Genomic DNA, 21,424 nt, shown 5'->3' on the forward strand with positions numbered 1-21,424 from the left:
ACAGGTACAGCCCTATAGCCCTTAATTTAATTTATTATTATTTTCATGTATAATTTTACATATTTTATTTGTTCTTGTTCTGTATGCACCTTGTCCTTTTACTCTAATGCAATGATCTATGAGCCATGTTGTTTGTAAATTTGAATTTGTTCAATAAAAAGAAGAAAAAGAAGAATAATAATAATAAGAAGAAGCACTCTTATTAATACAAAATATGGATTATGGATTAAGATACTATATTGGCAACTAGTTTGATATTTTATTTATATATTATAATATATATTATATATAATGAATAACAAATATATATAATAAATGATCAATTTAATAAATATATATATATAATAAATAATAAATATTTATATTTTATTTTCATACTTTAAGTACATTTTTGCTGATAATACTTACATACTTTTATGTATTGTATTATGAACAGTATATTAAAAAAAAAAAAAACTTTTGTATCTGAATACATCCTCCACCACTTCATGCCATGCTTTATGACATTATGGCTTTATGTCTGAAAGAAGCAGAAAGGGGGGGAAAGGAATTAATGGCATATTATATATATATTTATATAATATATATAAGTTACAATTTTTCTTTAAATAAAATTAAATGAGGTAGTAAACCAATGTGCAAATAATAAGTTACTTTGCAGATTCAGATAATTAACACAAAATATGAAATATGGATTAAAATACCGAACAGTATATGAAAAAAATACAAAAACTAGCTCCACTTCTGTATGTGAATACTTCCTCCACCACTTCATGCCATGCTTTGTGGCTTTATGTATGAAAGAAGCAGAAAGAGTGGAGAAAAAAAGGGAAGAGAACAACGAAGAAGAAGGAACTCTCTCCATCGCGTCACTTCCTCCACCAGATCTCGCGGGATCACGTGACGTCGCATTTAGCTCGCTGACTCTTGCTTATGTTTTGTCGTTTTGTGCTAAACCTTTTAGAAAAATGACGACTTTCTCGGTTTTCTCGGTGTATTGTGGCGGAGGAGGTTCGTCCCGCGGCTGCTGCTCGGAGCACCGTGTTTACCGACCACCGGTAGAAGAGTTTAACCGCGTTAAACACGGAGGAGGCCTCTCAACGGCTCCGTCACGTGACCTGCATGCGGCTCGAGCCGTTTGATAAAAAAACATGGCGGAGAGCGCAGCGGAGCGGAGAGGACAACAAACCGCCGAACCGGAGACGAGCGGAGACAGCGGCAGATAAACACACAAGTAAGGTCAATTCAGCAGCGGGGGGTTAGTACACATAACCCTGATTTAATACTTAGTAAACTAACTAACTAGTGGTGCAGCTGGGGAGACTTTAAAGTGCGTGTTTTATGTTGATTTACAGGGTTGTGAGAGAGATGCTAATGTTAGCTTAGCAACAGCAATGACACAGACAGCAACAACATCACAACAATGCGGGAGACAGGGAGATAAACACGGACACTGAGAGCAGGAGCTGGGGGTGGAACACAGGTGGGAGAAGGATATAGACTTTATGTTATTAGGATAGTGTTTAAACTTTAATATTAGAGTGCTACATAACGGCGTTTTATTACAAGCTAGCTAAAACAAGCTAGCTTTGGATTGCACCTTATCATCAACCTGTTTATTCTCTATAACCGGCAACATCAACTGTTTACTGTTTTAACCAAATATTACACATAATATATAACATTTAAATGCACACACTTCACAATGAACATAGAAAAAGGTGCACAAACGTAGTAGTTATTTATTTCTGTCCACCTACAAATAAATAACATTAATTAGTATTAAATTAAAGGGGAAATAAAAGTGTTTTTTGCACCTTATCAACCTGTTTATTTTCTATATAACAGTCAACATCAACTCTTTTAACCAATAAGTTTATTGAATACACATAATAATTTACACATAATATATAACATAAAAATGCTTCACATTGAGGCACACAAAAGTAGAAGTACTAATTTATTTCTGTCCTTATTAACAAATTTCCCAGAAGAATACACCTACAAATAAATAAATAACATTAATTAGTATTAATTTAATTAATAATTTTTTTATTTATTTTATTTAATTTTTTTATTTATTATTTTTTTGGTTTAGTGAAAGCTCCTATTTTATGGCAGTTATTATCTATATCTATTTCTCTTTAAAATAATCTTGTATGGTGTATGAATATAAAAAGGCACACAAAAGTAGCAGTAGGAATTTATTTCTGTCCTTATTAACACATTTCCAAGTAAAATACACCTATAAATGAATAAATAAATAAATAACATTAATTAGTATTAAATTAAAGGGAAAATAAACGTGTTTTTTTTGCACTTTATCAACCTGTTTATTTTTTATATAACCGTCAACATCAACTGTTATATATCTTTAGTATGAGCAGTATATTATTATATGTTTATTGAATTTTACACATAATATATAACATAAATGCACATACTTCACATTGAGGCACACAAAAGTAGTAGTAGTAATTTATTTCTGTCTTTACTAACACATTTCCAAGAAGAATACACCTACAAATAAATAAATAACATTAATTAGTATTACATTTTTACTATGATATATCAATCCCAGCTTTACTTGCTTGGTCTTGGTCTTGACTGTATTGTTTTTTGACCAATCTGTTTATTGAATTTTCCACATAATATGTAAAATAAAAACATACACTTCACATTGAACATAAAAAGGCACACACAAATAGTAGTAGTAATTTATTCATGATCAACTGTTTTTGTTAAATTTATATTAACCAGTTATATTTATGACACTAACCTGTTTAAAACCTGTTGTTCATCTCTGGCATTTAGTACATTTGCATCTTACTGATCATTTGTATTGCTTATATGTTGTTTTATTTGCACTCTTCTCACCACGTTGCTGAGCAACACTTAACATGTGATTACAGCTAACTGACATTAGGGAGCAACCTTCCTTTGGTGACCTTTAATAACACATAGCGGTTATGAGCTTTCTTTCTTAAATTCGTAGTTATTTGTACAGAGTCTGGTGTGAGTTAACTTAAAGCTTCAATGTCGTTTTACTGACTGTAATGAATGTGAAAGTGTGTGTTGAGTTAGCTCTCTGTTAGCACAGTTAAGCCGTGTCACCCTGATGCAATCGGGCTAGTTTAGCTGGTAACACGTAAATGTGTCCGTGCTAAATAAAAAAGCCTGGTTCTAGCATGCATTAGAGATGTTTGTTTGTTTAAATAATACCGGTGGAGCTAACGAGGAGGGGGAAGTTTAGAGTCAGAGGGACCCGGAAGTGGAGTACACCAAAGCAGGACACTGCAAACACGTGTCTTGTTTTGGGTCACTTTGGAACAAGTCTGACCGTGGCGTGCAGACGGTCGCTCCGAGATATGGCTAACTCTCACTCTTCTATCGATACTATCGATCTGGAGTTGATTTAAATGTGTCGAGTCAGTGTTAGCTTTTAGTGTTTCACTTTCACTGTTTTTCGGCGTGTGTTGTAGGACTATAAACAACGAGGTGAGTCTTTTAAATGGGTTGTAATGTGTTGCTCACATTTAGATTGAAATAGCTTGTGTGTTACAGTTGAACTACAGATGTTTGGTGTTTTTATACCGACTGTTAAAATGTATTGCTGGTTTGTTTTTTCATTTGAAAACTGGGCTTTTAAAGTTCCCTGTTTGATCCCATGTGAGCTAATCATGTGGGTCCTTATATCCCTTTTGAGATTTTTGGTTCCTGCATTTTTTGTCACATTTCTGTGTTGTCTTTTTGTAAGTATGCATTCTACTGCAAGTAGATTTTTTTTAATGATTTATTATTATTCATGTGCTCATGGTTGTTAGCTACGTCTGGTTCATCCAGTAGGTCAAAGGGAGATTATTCTTTCTGGCAATGTCCGAGGACACACACAGGACAAAAAGTAACTTCATGTGAGGACAAGCAAGCAGTGTAATCTCAACATTAAACTTTGAACAACTTACATTATGTTGTGAAAAGTTTAAAGTTTGGTGAAAATAGCGTGACTTTGAAATATGCATTTAAAGTTAAAATTTTCTTAAAGCCAGATATTTCTCTCCCTCTTTCTTAACGAGAGATTTTTTTTTAGAGCTGCAATGATTGATTAATTAATTGGTTGTCAACTATTAAATTAATCCCCAACTGTTTTGATAATTGAGTAATCAGTTTGAGTATTTTTTTAAGAAAAAGTCAAAATTCTCTGATTCCAGCTTCTTAAATGTGAATATTTTCTGGTTTCTTTACTCCTATGACAGTAAGCTGAATATATTTGAGTTATGGACAAAACAAGACATTTAAGGACGTCATCTTGGGCTTTGGGAAACACTGATCGACATTTTATAGACCAAACAACTAATCCTTTAATCAAGAAAATTATCGACAGATTAATCGACAATTAAAAGAATCGTTAGTTGCAGCCCTAGATTTTATTTTTACTATCATAATAAGCTAAAGCTGTGAATCTTCACATTTTAGAGGCTGTATTCTGCAAATGTTTTAAATTTTTCTCGAAATACGACATAAACATTTAATTGACAATCAAATTGTATGCCAATATATTTTGTGTACTCGATTAATCCACTAATTGCTTCACCTCCTAAACATTTTTGTTATGCTTTTATTATTGTTTTTATTGATGTATATATGCATTTGTCTTGCAGATGGATCCTGGACAGGATTTACTTCTCGCTGCCCTGAGTGAGAGTGGCATTTGTCCAAATGATTTTGGCCTATTTGATGTTGATTCTCAGGATGTTGCACAGCCCTCTACAACCCAGCAAGTAAGACGATCTTTGTTCTGATGGAGTAGAAGTGATTTATTAAAGTTTTCATAACTAAATGTTGTGATTTCTGGTCCTCTTCCAGTCTATCTCCATCAGTGCCCTGGATGTTGGTGTGGGGACAGAGTCAGTGGACGTTGTTCGAACTGAGCCTCCAGCTCCAGTCCCGATAGTTACTTTCAGGGTGAGATTACAGAGCATTAAGTCCTCTTAATAAATTATTGAAGACATAATGTTATGTTGCAGCTGTTGTTTTGTTTCGTGCCATGTATTTAAATAAATTTTTCCCTCTTCTCAATTTCTCCAACAGCACAAACCTCAGCCATCAACCACCACGTTTGTCTTAAATCAGCTGAATCAGTTGCCGTCACTAGGAGCTGCTGTGACCAAACAATCAGTTACAAACCCTATCAAACACACCATAACCGTCACCAAAGTGGTCCACGTCGCTAATTCAGCCCTGCGAGGATGTTCGACCCCCTCCTCCACAAGTATTCCTCCTTCAGCGTCCACAGTAGTGCCTTCTAACAGAGATCAGGTACGCTTGTGGAATTCATGGGTAGGATACTCTCCAACTTCCACCAGACGTAAAAACACAAAGAAAAGCATTTCTTTTAGTTATGCTCATCATGTATTTTCTTTTTAGCAGATTCAGTTGAAAGACCTCCTTCGGACCGGCAATGTGAAGCGCGCCGGTCTAAAGGGCAACAGTCTGATGGAGCTCATGAGGCTAAAGCCTCCACCTAACATCGCTCCACCAGTCGCAACGGCAACAGCCACAGGTTATTTATCCTTTTTAAATGTTATTTAAATGTGCAATTTGATTTTAACCCATAAGGGCAATATCTTTACAGTAATTATCCCCATTTGGAGAGGCTTATAAGATATTTAAAGGGGTTATAAGAAGGAGTTCATATGAAGTCCGAAGAACCACAATAATGAGCTAAAAGCTGTAGAGTTCGGTGTCAATTCTTTATGATCTAAGGCCCTGTTCAGACCTGGTATTAACATGCGTCCTTGCTGATCCAATCACAAGTGGACAGCTCTAAGTGTCTAAGTGTGAACTCACTCAGGACGCATTGAGATCCAATCACTCAGACCACATTCAGAGGTGGTCTGGGCCACATATGACCACATTCTTTTAGCATTGTGTAGTGAATGTGTCCTAGACCACATTAAGGGCCGCCTAATCTACTCACTGATGTCCCGCTGGGATCTGTGGGGCTCATCTGCGTCGCAGCATGGAAACGCCTTCTGTGTACAACTGTATTTTGTTAAAATCTATCTTATTTATAGGCTACATATCTACAGACTATCAGACTGTGCACGCAAAGTGCATTATTATCATACTGTCGGAGATGTGTCGGTGTTTTCGTTCCGGTGCTTTGCACGGAGCTGACACCCGCCCGCTCTCTCACATCCCCGGCTCTCTGAAGCTCTGTACTATGACCTTATACTTTGATGTTAATTAAATGTACCCAAATTCATGAATATGTAGGATATTACTACTGACATTCATGTGATATTACGTCACAACGTCTGCTATATTAGCCGTGTGTTTACTACTACTACTTGCCATCTTTGTTTAGTCAGAGCAAAACACTTTCTCTGTTTACCCCTCGGAAAAGAGGAAAAATCTACTACAGAATAAAGAGAAAATTATGGCTGATTGTGTCAAATTAGAATACAAATTCACCCGTGTGTCTGTGACAACTCTTGACTAATTTCAAAACTTTCATGAGAATTCCAAAGTTATTTTTAATGAATGGGCTGCAACTCACTATTAATTTCATAGCTTGAACAAGGTAACGTTTGGCATTGTTGTTTGAAAAACATAGTTGCCAGCAGCCAATTAATTTTCTGTTGAACATTTGTCGATACTTGAACTGTGAACGTGATACCTCTGGTCTCTGTTGTTGTTTCAGGTGAAATGAACAATGGGATCAAGAAGGAAGTATCGGCTAAAGATGCTGCCAGGATCTGGATTCATGACGACATTAAAGTGCAAGCCTTCTCGCATTCTCTGGTAAGTATTATAATTATTGATTTTTGTAGAAAGCTGTTGAATGCTGCCAATGTGTGTTGGCATACTAAAGGCACTATTGGCAAGTTGGTATTTATGGTGGTGGCAATGTGTGTTGACAGAAAATCCCAGGGATGAAGGAGGAGGATGAGCCTGAGGAGGAAGAGGAAGACGAGTTGGGTCATGCAGAGACTTATGCAGAGTACATGCCAATGAAATGTAAGTGTTGGTTTACAGGGTCATTATCAGATTGCAGAATAGTTTGTTTCCTAATCTCATCAAGCTGCACCTCTATTTGACAACCACAAAGGTCTGGAAAACGGCCAGTCATGGTAAGTATGTGGAACAGTGAGGTGTAGCCATACTTGTCTATGAGGCCTACATTTACTGTGCAGTATTCACCCAGTGAGGAGCAGCGCTATACTCTAATGAAATGGGCTGGACTGAGTGGTAATAGCAGCAGTGCACTGTACCACTCTTGATCGATGGCGCTCAGTCAGATCAAACAAGAATATCCTACCGTTGTTGCTGACCGACCGTTTTTTCAATGCAGTGAAGATCGGCCAGCGGCATCCTGATCCTGTGGTGGAGACCAGCTCCCTGTCCAGCGTCAACCCTCCAGATGTTTGGTACCGACTGTCCATCTCAGAGGAAGTCATTGATCGAGGCTGCCTGTCTGCTCTGCAGCTCGAGGCGATAACATACGCAGCTCAGGTAAGCACTGTGGATTTTATGAACAAAAATATTCCATGACAACCTTTTTTCACAACGAGAAACATAATTTAAAAGCAGCCTTTGGAAATGAAAACTATAATGAAATGTATTCATGGTTCGTACAAAGTCTTGAATATTTCGAAAATGCTTAATTTTAACTGTTATGTTTTCAAGGTTGGGAATATGCTTTAATTTGAATATACTCCTTGAAAAAACAAAATTACTTTTAATATTTGAAATGACACAATCCGTCATCATATTATATTAAATATTTAATCACATGATTGTTCATAGATAATATTGATTAATTGCAAATTAATCTCATTTTATCAGTTCAAAATGTACCTTAAAGGGAGATTTGTCATGTATTTAATACTCTTATCAACATGGGAGTGGGCAAATGTGCTGCTTTATGTAAATTATGTATATATTTATTGTTGGAAATCAATTAACAACACGAGACAATGACAAATATTAACAGGAAATAACAGAAAATATTCACATTAAGAAGCTGAAATGAGAGAATTTTCTTAATTTTTTCTCAAACCGATTAATCAATTATCAGAATAGTTGGCGATCAATTTAATAGTTGAATCACTGCAGCTCTACAAATGACTAAAATATGACTAAAACTACAATACATTTTCATCAAAAGAATGAGACTAAATCAGAATTAAAACTGCAGGTACACACTTAATGTGTCTTATTTTTTAAACGTGGTTTTGTGAGACTCCGATTCTGTTTTGAAAGGCAGAATTGTTTAGTTTTAATTGAGTATTTCTGGTCCCTGTGAACAGCAACATGAGACATTCCTCCCCAACGGTGACCGAGCTGCCTATCTGATTGGAGATGGAGCCGGTGTGGGGAAAGGCCGGACCATCGCAGGGGTCATCTATGAGAATTACCTTTTAGGCAGGAAGAGATCACTTTGGTAAATACCCAGAGTCCTTGACATTATATTTAACCCAGGGAATCACATTTCAAATAAATGTAATGCCAACAGAATTACTTCGTCTTAAATATTCCTCTCTTTTGTACAGGTTTAGTGTCTCAAACGACTTGAAGTATGACGCTGAACGGGATTTAAGGGACATAGGGGCCAAAAACATCCAGGTTCACTCACTCAACAAGGTAAGATGGATGGATGAAAACAGTCAAGTGTTTCCTAGCTTCATAATGTCAAAGTTTGACTCAATTACATGTTTATATTTTCAGTTCAAATATGGGAAGATCTCCTCAAAACACAACGGGAGCGTGAAGAAAGGTGTGATATTCGCCACCTACTCTTCGTTGATAGGAGAGAGCCAATCAGGAGGGAAGTACAAGACCAGATTTCAGCAGCTTCTCCACTGGTGTGGGGAGGACTTTGACGGAGTTGTATCCTTTTTCAAGTGGCCTTCAGTTAGTAGAACAAATGTTATTCTCTTTTTTCCCCACCAAAAGTAGTGCGTATATGCAGGTTTTCTTAAACACTCCTTCCTCATTGCCAGTAGACGAGTAGGCTTTCTGGTTATTTTTTCTGGTGTGTTATGTTCGACGTCACGAACGCGCTGGAAAACAGGGTCAGTAAACAGTGAAAATGTTACGGTGCTTACTTCTTTTTTTAACATCTGTTACCTATTCAGTCTCTCTTTCAAACTCTCAAACCAGAGTTGGTTTTTGAGCTGTCAGTTTTGAATGAAGTGCGTTTCGATGATCAGTGAGGTCAAATTACTGTTTCTGTCAATGGAGTCTGGTGGCTTTGAGGAGCGCATATAATGGCTGTTTCTTTTCACATCTAACTCTGTGAATTAAGAGTTTATTTTGACCAAACCAGAGTTGGTGATTGTTAGAACAGTGGAAAGACTAACCAAGACAGTTTTGATGAGTTTTAATTTGTTTGTTCTTTGAATGAAGTGTGTTTTATGATGATCAGCGAGGTAAAATGACTGTTGTCTGATTGGAGTCTGGTGGCTTTGAGAAGCGCATATTAATTGTATGTTTGCATGTTAATGAATTATAATAATCGTCCAAACCCCTGTTGGTTTTATTTATTATATATTCACTTCAATGAGCGAAAATTAGCATGTTGACCTGGATGTTTCCATCACTGCCGATCGGAGTTGGAGCCGATTAAATATCCGTGACTACTGCAGAGTTATTTGTCCCGACTGAATGCCGTAACCTTCCCACTGAATACAAAAGCCAGATATTTATTTTGTTTGTCCAGTGGGAAAGGAGGTGTAATTTCTTCTTCATGCATTAAATTTAAACAAGATTGTTGTAGGCTGTTTTTAGAAATGTGATGAGTTTCCTTAACCAGATGTCTTTTTAGATTGTGTATGACGAGTGTCACAAAGCCAAAAACGTGTGTCCAATTGGATCGTCCAAACCTACAAAAACTGGGCTAGCAGTGTTGGAACTGCAGAACAAACTCCCCAAGGCTCGGGTTGTGTATGCAAGTGCTACAGGTTAGTAGACGGAAGCAAATTAAATTAGCTTTTTGAATGGATTGGCAGTCTAAACACTCTACTTTTTTTTAATTAGGTGCCTCTGAACCACGAAATATGGCCTATATGAATCGTCTGGGCATCTGGGGACATAAAACACCTTTCAGAGAATTTGGCAACTTTATCCAGGCTGTTGAGCGCAGGTAAGTTTCTCTCTTTTTGCAGGTGACAAAACAAATGTGAGAGGTGGTGTGTAATAAATGTCCTAACATGTATGTTTTTATGCCTTTTCGCAATTTTAGAGGTGTTGGCGCCATGGAGATAGTCGCCATGGACATGAAACTGAGGGGGATGTACATTGCACGGCAGTTGAGTTTTACAGGTGTCACTTTTAAGATTGAGGAGGTTCCCCTGACTCAGCAATACATCCTCATGTACAACAAATCTGTGAGGCTGGTAAGCACATAACAATAGAAGTGTATATTTTAAGCATATTGGTGTGATTCTTTTTATTTGTCCCTGCAGTTTATAACTAGATTTCATTATGCTTCTCCCAGTGGGTGAGCGCACGTGAGAAGTTCCAGCAGGCAGCGAACCTGATGGACGCGGAGCAGCGCATGAAGAAGTCCATGTGGGGCCAGTTCTGGTCGGCTCATCAGAGGTTCTTCAAGTACCTCTGCATTGCCTCCAAAGTCCGCCGAGTGGTTCAGCTGGCCAGAGAGGAGGTCCAAAACGGAAAGGTGAGACTACTCTTGAAACATAACAGTACGTATGCTGCACAATTAAAGAACCAGTGTGTAACAATTAGGGGGATCTAACACAAGATTGAGGACATAATACTTACCCCTACAACACTATTTTTGGGGGGTAAGGTTAATTTAGACTCTGGTCCAAGCAGTCGAAGCGCAAAAAGGTTCCTAGTCCCTTGGTAAAGTTTCTGCGGTAGAAAACAGGCTTATGATGATGAAACTATAAAGGCCAGGAAAACTGAGGAAAATCCCTGACTATAAGAGGGAACTTTAAAAACATTACAGAGATTACAAGTTAGCCAAAGATGCATTGGTCAACAACGCAAAACGAGACAAAAGCTACCTGATGTATTCCTGAAACTCTAACGTTATATTTCCTCTGCAGTGTGTGGTGATCGGTCTTCAGTCCACTGGAGAAGCGAGAACACTCGAGGCCTTGGAGGAAGGAGGAGGAGAGCTCAACGACTTTGTGTCAACTGCAAAGTACGGACCGACTAAAGATGATTTTTCTCACACAATTTGAAACAGGATAACGTACTGAATTTACGTCACTATAATGAAATGTTTATTGTTGTAGAGGTGTGCTGCAGTCCCTGATTGAGAAGCACTTTCCAGCTCCTGACAGACAGAAGCTTTACAGCTTGCTGGGTATCGATCTCTCGGTTAAGAAGACGCCCTCTCCCAGTGAAACTGCAGCACCACCAGAAAAGAAGGGCAAGAAAAGGAAAGGTAAGAAAGATTTTAAGCTAATTCTGTATTCATCCTGGACCGAACGAGACTTCCTTGAGAAAGACACAACAACAAACAGACCAAATCAAGTGAAGGCTGTGTCACGATTCTTGTGAACAGAATTATTTGCTTTTCAAAAAGGTTTAATGTTTGTTTCCATCATTCTCTGATCATCTCTCCAGGTTCAGATGTCAAAAAGAATCAGAAAAAGAAGCCTCGCAAGCACGGCGGTCTGTCGGGTACCAGCTCGGAGGAGAGCCAGTCGGAGGAGTCGGACAGAGAGTCGGACAGAGAGTCGGGTAAAGACAGCGACGACAGCTTCAAGTCGGTCAGCTCAGGGGACGAAGACGACGATTTCAACCCGTTCAGAGACGAGTCTGATGACGACGGGGAAGATGGTGAGACATCTCAGGGAGGTCGTGGAATTAAGACATATTTATATATCCAGTTCAGTGCTTACAGGAAACCTTTATGCTTTGTTGTTTTAGATCCATGGCTCATCAGAAAGGAACCAAAGAAAGGGAAAGAGAAGAAGAAGAAAAAGAGAAGAGGGAGTATTGATCCAGACTCCATTCAAAGTGCCTTGTTAGCCTCTGGGCTGGGCTCCACCAGGCCTGCTTTCACTGCCCCCGTCATCCCCCCCAGCGCCCCTGTCATAGGTAAGCACAACACCACACAGCAAAGTAGGAATACATCACTCCGGTTCAGCCTTCTGAGGGTTAATGAACGCCTTGTTTTTACTTCTCCTTAAGTCAAGGCAGAGAGTCAGGACAGCGTCCTAACAAGTCAGGACGCAGTGGAACATGCCCAGAAAATGAAGAGAGATCTGCTGGACAAACTTGAGGATCTAGCTGAGAGTCTACCTCCCAACACTCTGGACGAGCTCATAGATGAGCTGGGAGGACCCGAGAACGTAGCTGAGGTATAAACAGGTTGTTGTTTGTTTTTTAAAGCTGGATCAGTATTTGGTTTCTATCTTAACTCCCTTCACTGTTTCTTCAACTGTGCTTCAGATGACCGGCCGCAAAGGTCGAGTGGTCAGCAACGACGATGGCAGCATCACGTACGAATCTCGCTCTGAGCTGGACGTCCCGGTGGAAATCCTCAATCTCACAGAGAAGCAGAGGTTCATGGATGGAGAGAAGGTAAAGGCAATGTTAGTGTGAAAACGGGGACACGGCTTTTTAACCAGACATGTAACTCAGAAGGTATAAGAGGTTTGGTGTTCTATTTTATCTGTGCAAATGAAGCAACACCAGAGTTTGTTTGAACTGCACAAAACCGGTTCAGTGTGAAAAGCACCTTTTAGTTGTGACAAACCAGTTTACTTTACTCCCTCAGTGTTAAATTTAAAAAGAAAATTCGGGACCAGAGTGATTTAATTAGCTTGTGGTTGATCGTAAACCTTGACAGACGGACATAAATAAACAATGCTAATTCCATTATTTGTGTGTGAAAAGTAATATTAATTGTCTTTGTTTTCGACCAGAACATAGCCATCATCTCGGAAGCTGCCAGCTCAGGTATTTCCCTGCAGGCCGATCGTCGAGTGAAGAACCAGCGGCGGAGAGTCCACATGACGCTGGAGCTGCCGTGGAGCGCCGACAGAGCGATACAGCAGTTCGGTCAGTAGATATTAACCTCACTGTGAAGGCACAACCAACACTAAAGCCAGTTATTCACAATTAATCCTCTTGTACTCAACAAAGGGTCAGTTTTGGCATGAAGGTAATAAATATGAAATAACAATGTGGTTCAAAATGTACCAAATGTTCTGCTCTGTTTGTTTGGACTCAGGGAGAACTCACCGGTCGAACCAGGTCACAGCTCCAGAATACGTCTTCCTCATATCGGAGCTGGCAGGAGAGCAGAGATTTGCATCCATCGTTGCCAAAAGACTAGAAAGCCTGGTAAGGACCAATCGAATGTATAATGACGAACATCGGTACTTGAAGGAAGTTTAACCCTTTAAAAACGGACCGTTGTTTGCATGATGCTGTTGAAATCAATCTAAAATAAGAGCCATTATAGCTAAAGCATTCATTCTTTTTGCAGAAGAAAGCGAAAGCTTCTGTCTTTGGTGTCATCACGTTGTACGCTCATGATGACGTCATTACCTTACATTACTTGCGGATCATAACGAAGCAATCAAAGCGTCTTTGCACTCGGTTTCAAAAACTATAAAATGTGCATAGTTCAAAATAACTTATGGAGTGTTAAGACATATTTTGTTCATGTTTCTATTTAGAAATCTTTTGGATCAATATGTTTTTTGTGTTTCTGAAAAAACATGTCAGATTTTTTTTATTTTATTATTATGTATGACACCATTTCAATACTTTTATCAGTTATTATAGTTTATTGACTTACATAATCTTTTAGCTTAGGTTGTACAGATTTTAGAGATGATACGCATTTGAAGATACTCCAAGAAATGACATCACAATGAATGAAAATCAAAGGAAGTTTATCATCAACAAGTTTGTGTTAAATCTTTGTAACAGGGCGCTCTCACCCACGGAGACAGAAGAGCAACAGAAACTCGAGATCTCAGCAGGTTTAACTTCGACAACAAAGTAAGTAAACACATCAAGTGTAGAACTTCTCATCGTTGTCTTTATCTATCAGTGACTCACTCACGTTTATCTTCACTACAGTACGGCAGAAGCGCTCTGGAGATCGTGATGAAGTCGATCGTAAAGCTCGACTCTCCGTTAGTTCCTCCACCATCTCACTTTAAAGGAGATTTCTTCAAAGGTATTTATTTATTTACCTTTCAGTGAATATCACACACTGTGTTTGCAGCACAACTGGTTCACCCAGACAGATGTCTGTCTGTAATTATTGCATTATTTCTGTATCTTATTTCTTAATCATTTAATGTTTTCCTTCCGTAGAAATTCAAACTGGATTAATAGGTGTGGGCCTCATAAATTTGGAGGACAGATCTGGCACAATGGTGCTGGACAAAGGTGATTTTAAAATTGTTAAAGGAACGACATCACAACTATTGTCGCTGTTAAACGTGACGTGTGATGCATATACTCTGTTACTGCTGCAGACTACAACAACATGGGGAAGTTCCTGAACCGTATTTTGGGCATGGAGGTCGCGCAGCAGAACGCCTTGTTCCAGTACTTCTCTGACACGTTGGCTGCAGTTATTCAGGAAGCCAAGAAGAACGGCAGATACGACATGGGCATTCTGGGTAAGATGGTCATCATCACGCTTTGTTTCATCATTCAACCGCTGTCGCAAACACAGAAGCAAAACTGGGGCAGGAGGCATTTTACTATGTTGAGGAAAATCAGTTGAGTCATAATCATCTGTCTGCTGTGAAGGTTGTATTTCAGCGACTCAAACTCACTCCCTTCCTGTCTCTTCTCTGTTAGATCTGGGCTCTGGTGATGAGAAGGTGAAGAAGCTGGACTGCAGGAAGTTCCTCACGCCGGGCTACACCACGGCAGGACACGTGGAACTCTATACCGTATGTTCATATTTATAATGTATTTATTTTGACCTCCCTCCCCTCTTAAAGGTGCAGTGTGTAATACGATGGAAACCGCTCATAGTGATCACATCTGTCCGGGTCAAATTGATCACTATAAGCAGATGAATTGTTGTTGTTGTTGCTGCATCATTTCTCATGCAGATTACCACCTAATTGACATGAGTATATTTATCACATTAATACAAAGTAATGAAACGAACCGCTTTGCTATTTACCGGCCTGCTGCCAAATAGACGAGCCCCCGGGGCAGCTCTACTTCTTGGTCCTCTCATGTTAGACTGACAGGACGCTACAAGTGGTATTACAAGACAGGACGGGCCAGGGTTAGCTGGTTAGCATGCTCATTTCAGTAGATATCTCTGCAACACAATACACAGACGTCTTTGACATAACTTCAACACTGTAACCTCTTCACATTCTGTTGAATTAATGTTTTGAACAAAAATTCTGGCCAGATCTTACACACACACTGCCCCATTAAGAATATGGTTGGATCCCAGAAACATTACCTGACTTTGTATCTGTGTGTGTCTTTTCACAGGTGGGTGTGGAGAGGGGGATGTCGTGGGAGGAAGCCACGCATGCTTGGGCCGATCAGAGCGGAGCAGATGATGGTTTCTATGTTCAGGTACGAGAAGGTTCAGGACGATTCTCTCTTAAAAATGACGTCAATATTTCTCCGACTTGACAAAGCTCCTCCACAAACACAGAAGACATCATACAGCTGTTTATTCAGTACAACGTGTGTTTCGTTTTCAGACGAGGAACAACAAGAAAACAGCCATACTGGTGAAAGAGGTGAACGCCAAGAAGAGACTCTTCCTGGTTTACAGGCCGAACACGGGCAGGCAGGTCAAACTGGAGACGTACACAGACATCAAGAAGAAGTTTAAAAAGGTCTCACTACATTCCTTTTATTAATATTTCTATGCCAAGAACTCTTAATGTTTTACGTGGGGAATCATGATTTTATGTTATTGTTTTGTCCTGTTAGGTTTTGTCAGAAGACGCCAAGCAGCACTGGATCGACCAGTACAAGTCGTCAGCACAGATCTGCTCTCATGCATATTGGTATGTACACTTTAGATCTGTTAAACTACAGTGACCAGCTTTTATAGGGAATTATTTTATCCTTTTTAAAAATAAAACTACATATTTGTGATCCGTTTTTCTATAGGTTTACATTTTCGATTATTTTCATTGTCGATTAATCTGTTGATTATTTTCTTTTTGTGTTTTCCTCTGCCCACAGGCGAGGTAACTGTAAGAAAGCGTCGGTGGGTCTTCAGTGTGAAGTCGGTCTGCGGTGTCGGACGTACCACGTTTTGTGTGGCTCGGTTCTCAGTGTGTGGAACGAGCTGGAGGAAGTGCTCACCCCGGTCAGTGGAACCAATGTGAAGGTGCAGATCGTCCGCCTTAGAACGGAAGACGGACAGAGGATAGTCGGTGAGTCGAAGGACTGATACTTGTGAAGGATTGGTTCTGACATTTTGGGAAATATGATGAGAAAATCGATCCTACCTCATTGTCGTCCCCTTTAAAGACACAAGGCCACATTGAACGCCCTCCATTGTTCCCTATCTGAGGCAACATGTTCAGGGTATCTGGAGGGCTTAAAATCTCAGCATTAAATTCAGTTTCCACAAAGAAAAAGACTTTAAAAGGTTTTTAATTTACAAAAGTCTGAGATATTAGATACGTAGGATAAGTAGGCTGTTTTATTTTATAGTTTTCCTTTCAGATTGCTGGTGACATTATACACCTATCAACCAAAAGTTGGATTGTTTTAACAGCAAATTAAATGCACAGGAGTTTTTTTTTTGGTAGAGTTTCAGTCAGCACCGTCTGATTAGGAGCTGTATTCATAAAGCTTCCTAGTACAGAGAGTTGCTCCTAGTGACGAAATTCGTTTTCTAAGAATTTCCCCTTACAGTTAAGACTAGATCCTATTAAAGATACAAGTTATTCACAAAGCATCTTAGCCCTTAAGAGAGCTCCTAAGGTGAAAACCTATTAGGAGTAGAGAGGAGGACTTTTAAAAGGCGTAAGAGTTTGTTAAGCAGAGGAGAAAATGGTCGATTTACATGCCAACCAATGCTGCTACTTATATAGACTGGCCGGCAATCACAGAACTTGATTAAAGCTGAGCCATTTTTCCCCCGTAAATATCAATAGATTAACTACAATTACCAACATGGTAAATCAATGTAAGCAAATAAATATAATAGCTATCAGCATGCGAATAGGCTACTGCATGATTAAGTACGCCTGTGTTGTCAAATATTTGTAGGGACCTTTTAAATTATGATTTACAATTTGTTCAACAGAGATGTTCATTAAATAAAATAATATTCATAATTAAGCGTGATTTATTTTTGTCTGTGAGGGTCGAGAGTGTCCGTACAGTGACGTCACACAATCAGACACTTTCTAACTACGTGGATGCAGATGGACGGAGAAAATGGAGAACTTTGAGAATCCGCAAGAAAAAAGCCAAAATGTCAAACCCTTTCCTTTTTTAATATACATGTCAACATCATTGGTCTCATATTTAATTCTCAACCTTTTCTTTCTTTCGTTCCCAGGACTGATCATTCCAGCGAACTGCGTGTCTCCATTAAGTAACAAGCTCTCGACGTCGGACCAGTGTCAGCAGCTCGCCGTGCAGGAGCTGCAGAAGCGGCAGCAGCTCCACCCCCAAAGTCTCCTTCATGCACCCAACACATAGTAGTCTGGGGTTGGACCACGTTAAAGCCTGTCTCCACCCCTCGAGTCCACGTCCCGGTCTAAAGGGATCTGAGTCTCTATCTCTGCACTGCAGGCTCCAGGACCGCTGTCCCTCGTTCTGCACCCTCACGCCCCCCCACCCCTCCATTATCTCCGAGGGTCAGAGGTGTCACACCGAGCTGTGATGATGATTCTCAGATGTAAAGTGGTTGTACAGAGAAAAGATTTCAGGGTTTTTCGTTTTGTTATTTTTAAATCTCCAGAGACTCTTGTTTTCACCTAGAGAGATTTTGATGGGTGATGTTTTGTCCTCTGACATTCAGAGTGAAAAGATTTGTGATATATTGATAGAGACCGAGTTGAATCCTCGAGGGCACGTTGGCCTGAGTTGTCCACTCCTCACCCTCGCTTTAAGACGTTCAGTCCGGACTACCTGGTATGAAGCAAAGACTTCTTCTTGGTTCAGACCAAAGGTGGATGAGACAAAGACCTTTATGTCTCTGAAAGTCTGATTTAAAAAGAATGGGCATTTAATGCTAAACTACTGTCAGTTTATTGCTCCTCAGACACGATCCAGCACTGATCCAGAGAGAGAACTAGTTGTTTAAAGTAGGAAAAGTGATGCAGAACATTAGTCCGGAGACAGGATTTTCCGAGTATCGGTAGCCGTATTCGCTCATTAGACGACAAAACAAAATGTCGTTATTGTCAGAATCCACTTGCATCGTAATGACAGATCAGTTTGTTTTGCTCATAAGTCTCAAATTTCCTTGTTTTGTTTTATTTCAATAATTTTGTTCCTCTTTCTCCATATTGTACCATTAAAGGATAGGTTCATAATCATTCAAGTCTGTCTTAAAACAACAGTCAGGTGCGAACATTTCAAACAGGTTTTCCTCCTGTTCATACTGGACATTAAGAGATCCCGTCCTAATACGCTCGCCGCTCGCACATCGGCCCTCAAGCATCATGTGTGAACTGCTCAAAGACGCTCATCGAGGCCTCACAGACACATTCCAGATATCTAGCATGCTAAATATCTGGACCTGTCGGGGACTCCGGCCACGAGCTACAGCCAATGAGAGCGCAAGACCCGGGTTGAGGGGAAACATTTGCAACACTGAGCAAAGTTGTTGTTGCACCTAGAGGAATAAATAGGAAAAAAGAGTGTGGAAACAGACGATTTTGTGAGCACATGTACCAACAACAACATCAGCGATGTGTCTCGCATACACGTTATTTATGGTGTGTATTCATGACAAAACGTAGGTTGGAGACCTCATCGGGGATTCCTCCTGGTGAAAGATCTTGTAGTGTGTGACCTCCTGTCTCCGATCAGTCATGTGTCACTTTGAAAGTCTTAGCTTTAAATGTAAGTGATGGGGAACTATATCCAGAGTGCTCTTTTTGTTGTTCAAACGTTTATCTGAAGTTATAATGAGGCTTCAGCAGTCTGACTTCAAGTGTAGGTATCTTACAATAGTTATTTTTAAGTACAAAATCCTCTCATTGTTTCCGTGTTTAGCTTTAGTTTCTGTATAACCCTGACTGCCGAAGCCTCATATTAACTACAGATACGCTTTTGAACACGTTTGCACATAAAGGACTGCATTTTCTCCCCCATCACTTCTATTGAAAGCACTTTAGGAATCTTTTAATAGTTTGTATGAACAAGAGGAATCATAACCTGACTGTTGTTTTAAGACTGACTTGAAAAATAGTGAACTTTTCCTTTAACAGCCAGTTTGTCAAATGTGCCTTTGTATCTGTACAAAAAGCTTCTGCAGACAAAACACTAACAGGAGAAATATTTGGTTATTTCAGCTGGTCTGGTGGTTTTTATTTATAGTGCATGAAGGTAAGAAAATGTTTCCCAAAGATAATATTGAAACAGCAAAAAATGTGAGGAATGAGTAAAGTTTGTTATCAGCAAACCAGATGTTGTTTTCTTCAAATAAGTTCTATCAACACAAATGAACTCTGACTTAGAAAGTTTTCAAATGGTTTATAACACACTATAATAACGAAGTTATAAGCAGATATTTCTCCTATGTAGACATGTTTTATTACTATATTATCATTAATTGTCTGTTTAGACAGCAGCATCCAGTAATGGGAGCCTACAGGAGGAGTTATAGTTGCTGATAAACACATTAATAAACACACATAGGGCTGCAACTACCCATTCATTTCATTATTAATTAATCTGCTGATCATTTTTTCAATTAATTGATTGTTTTGTCTATAAAACAACTTCACATAGCCAAACATGTCTTCAAATGTCTTGTTTTATTCAACCAAAAGTCCAAATACCCCAAACATATATATGACAAAGAAAAGCAGGGAATCTTCTCATGTTAGAGGCTGTAATCTATCAGAGAATATTGGATTTGTTTCACTATTTCTGCTTAAAATATGACCAAAATGAGTAATTGACTATCAAAATAGTTGTCCGTTATTTTTTTGATGATTGTTTACAGCTCCATATCTGCTTACAACTACGTTATAATGTGTTACAAATGATTTATTATATGTTTATGTGCTGCTTATACATGTTAAATAGGGTGAATTTCTGTTTTCGTTGAGCCGTAGTGCTCCCTTATCCCCTTTTTTTTTTTTTTTCTAGTTTGTGTTGCGGGTTGAAACCACCTTTGGTCTTTACCTGGACTTGTGTCTCAGTAGAAACATGTCTGGTGTGATCTCAGTGATACCTGGCTGGATAGGAAACACATTAACAGAAACATAATATTCAGTAAAGCTGCCAAGGAAATGTGAAATCCTAAAATCACTTTTTGATTTTCAAAAAGAGCGGCACTGTGCTCTGCTCACATACTTTTATTTTGTTGACTGTTTTTTTTTTGTTTTTAATGGACTTCTGCTCAGGGGTTAAACTCACACAAAGACCCTCTTTGAAAAACAAAACAAAGAAAATGTTTTACAAAGTATCTGAAATGCATGACTCAAAATGCTCCTCGGACACCTCTACTCAGTAATGTTGCTCTGTGGTTAGCTGTGTTTACGGCTCGTATCTTTCAAAACACGTCTCTCTAATGTTGCGTCCACACCAAGAGCGAAGCGCATCGTCACCTCGCTTTACGAGTCGCGCGAGTCGGACCGCCGTCATTTGTCTTCATAGATACCAACAACCTTTTTTTCATCTGTCAACCATGGAAGAATTAACCACTGTTGCTGCTTTCTACATGTGGAAGTCACAGATATGTCAGAAAACCAAACGCCGATGTGTCTGGATTCATAACATCACCCGGCGGCGAGCTGTTTCGCATACAGTGGCATTGCACTGACTGTAGCTAGCAAACTACGTGTCGCTATTGCGGTATGAACCCAAAATAAACAGATGTGATTTAATTGGAATAAACGGATCAAAAGGATGCCGATATATAACAACATAATGATGCTGATTTGTAAAAAGTCTGAATTCATGCTTTGTCAGGTCTGTCCGCAAGATGACACTCAAACAACTCTTGAATTGCTTGTTTTTTGAATGGAGTTTGGATCAATCACTGCCAGGCTATGCAGCTGCGCCATCATCACTCAAGATAAAGTCATCTAGGCATAAATACAGCAGCGACGTTGTTTCTACCATAGACCATCTGGTTTATACACAGTTTGGTCTGCTCTCTGTACAGATATGATGTAGCTTTCTTCTTCGTGGTTCTCACTCAAATTGAAATATTTCAACTCCTGCGTCGCCCGGCGCACATTCGCCTCTTTGCATTGACTTTGTATGTAATTGCGCCGCGCGA

General features: G+C 39.2%; 1 protein-coding gene across 5 annotated transcripts; it reads left to right on the forward strand.

Moving 5' to 3' along the window:
* Positions 1–890: 890 nt before the first annotated feature.
* On the forward strand, positions 891–19,928 carry sbno1 (strawberry notch homolog 1 (Drosophila)). Of its 5 annotated transcripts, none has more exons than XM_074618535.1 (33): positions 891–1,234; positions 4,659–4,778; positions 4,864–4,962; positions 5,089–5,316; positions 5,425–5,560; positions 6,704–6,804; positions 6,924–7,020; positions 7,355–7,515; positions 8,313–8,446; positions 8,556–8,646; positions 8,731–8,892; positions 9,830–9,965; positions 10,042–10,147; positions 10,247–10,400; positions 10,502–10,684; positions 11,079–11,176; positions 11,271–11,422; positions 11,605–11,820; positions 11,911–12,081; positions 12,175–12,344; positions 12,436–12,567; positions 12,912–13,047; positions 13,220–13,332; positions 13,927–13,998; positions 14,080–14,179; positions 14,320–14,394; positions 14,484–14,630; positions 14,815–14,909; positions 15,475–15,561; positions 15,693–15,830; positions 15,928–16,004; positions 16,186–16,379; positions 17,519–19,928. In XM_074618535.1, the coding sequence occupies exons 2-33, from the start codon at positions 4,659–4,661 to the stop codon at positions 17,659–17,661; spliced, it is 4,224 nt and encodes a 1,407-aa protein (XP_074474636.1). In that variant the 5' UTR covers positions 891–1,234; the 3' UTR covers positions 17,662–19,928. The 5 variants fall into 5 exon arrangements, with proteins under 5 accessions (XP_074474636.1, XP_074474632.1, XP_074474635.1 ...); XM_074618531.1 differs by having other exon boundaries at positions 899–1,234; positions 5,089–5,337; XM_074618534.1 differs by having other exon boundaries at positions 899–1,234; positions 5,089–5,337; positions 5,428–5,560.
* Positions 19,929–21,424: the final 1,496 nt, after the last annotated feature.

This window comes from Sebastes fasciatus, chromosome 19, assembly GCF_043250625.1.
Source record: "Sebastes fasciatus isolate fSebFas1 chromosome 19, fSebFas1.pri, whole genome shotgun sequence".
Taxonomy (NCBI): domain Eukaryota; kingdom Metazoa; phylum Chordata; class Actinopteri; order Perciformes; family Sebastidae; genus Sebastes; species Sebastes fasciatus.

Coding starts and splice junctions, on each gene's coding strand:
- sbno1 (XM_074618531.1), top strand. CDS start 4,659: ATGGATCCTGGACAGGATTTACTTCTCGCTGCCCTGAGTGAGAGTGGC. Junction 4,779..4,863: donor AGCCCTCTACAACCCAGCAA/GTAAGACGATCT, acceptor GTCCTCTTCCAG/TCTATCTCCATCAGTGCCCT. Junction 16,380..17,518: donor AGACGGACAGAGGATAGTCG/GTGAGTCGAAGG, acceptor TTTCGTTCCCAG/GACTGATCATTCCAGCGAAC.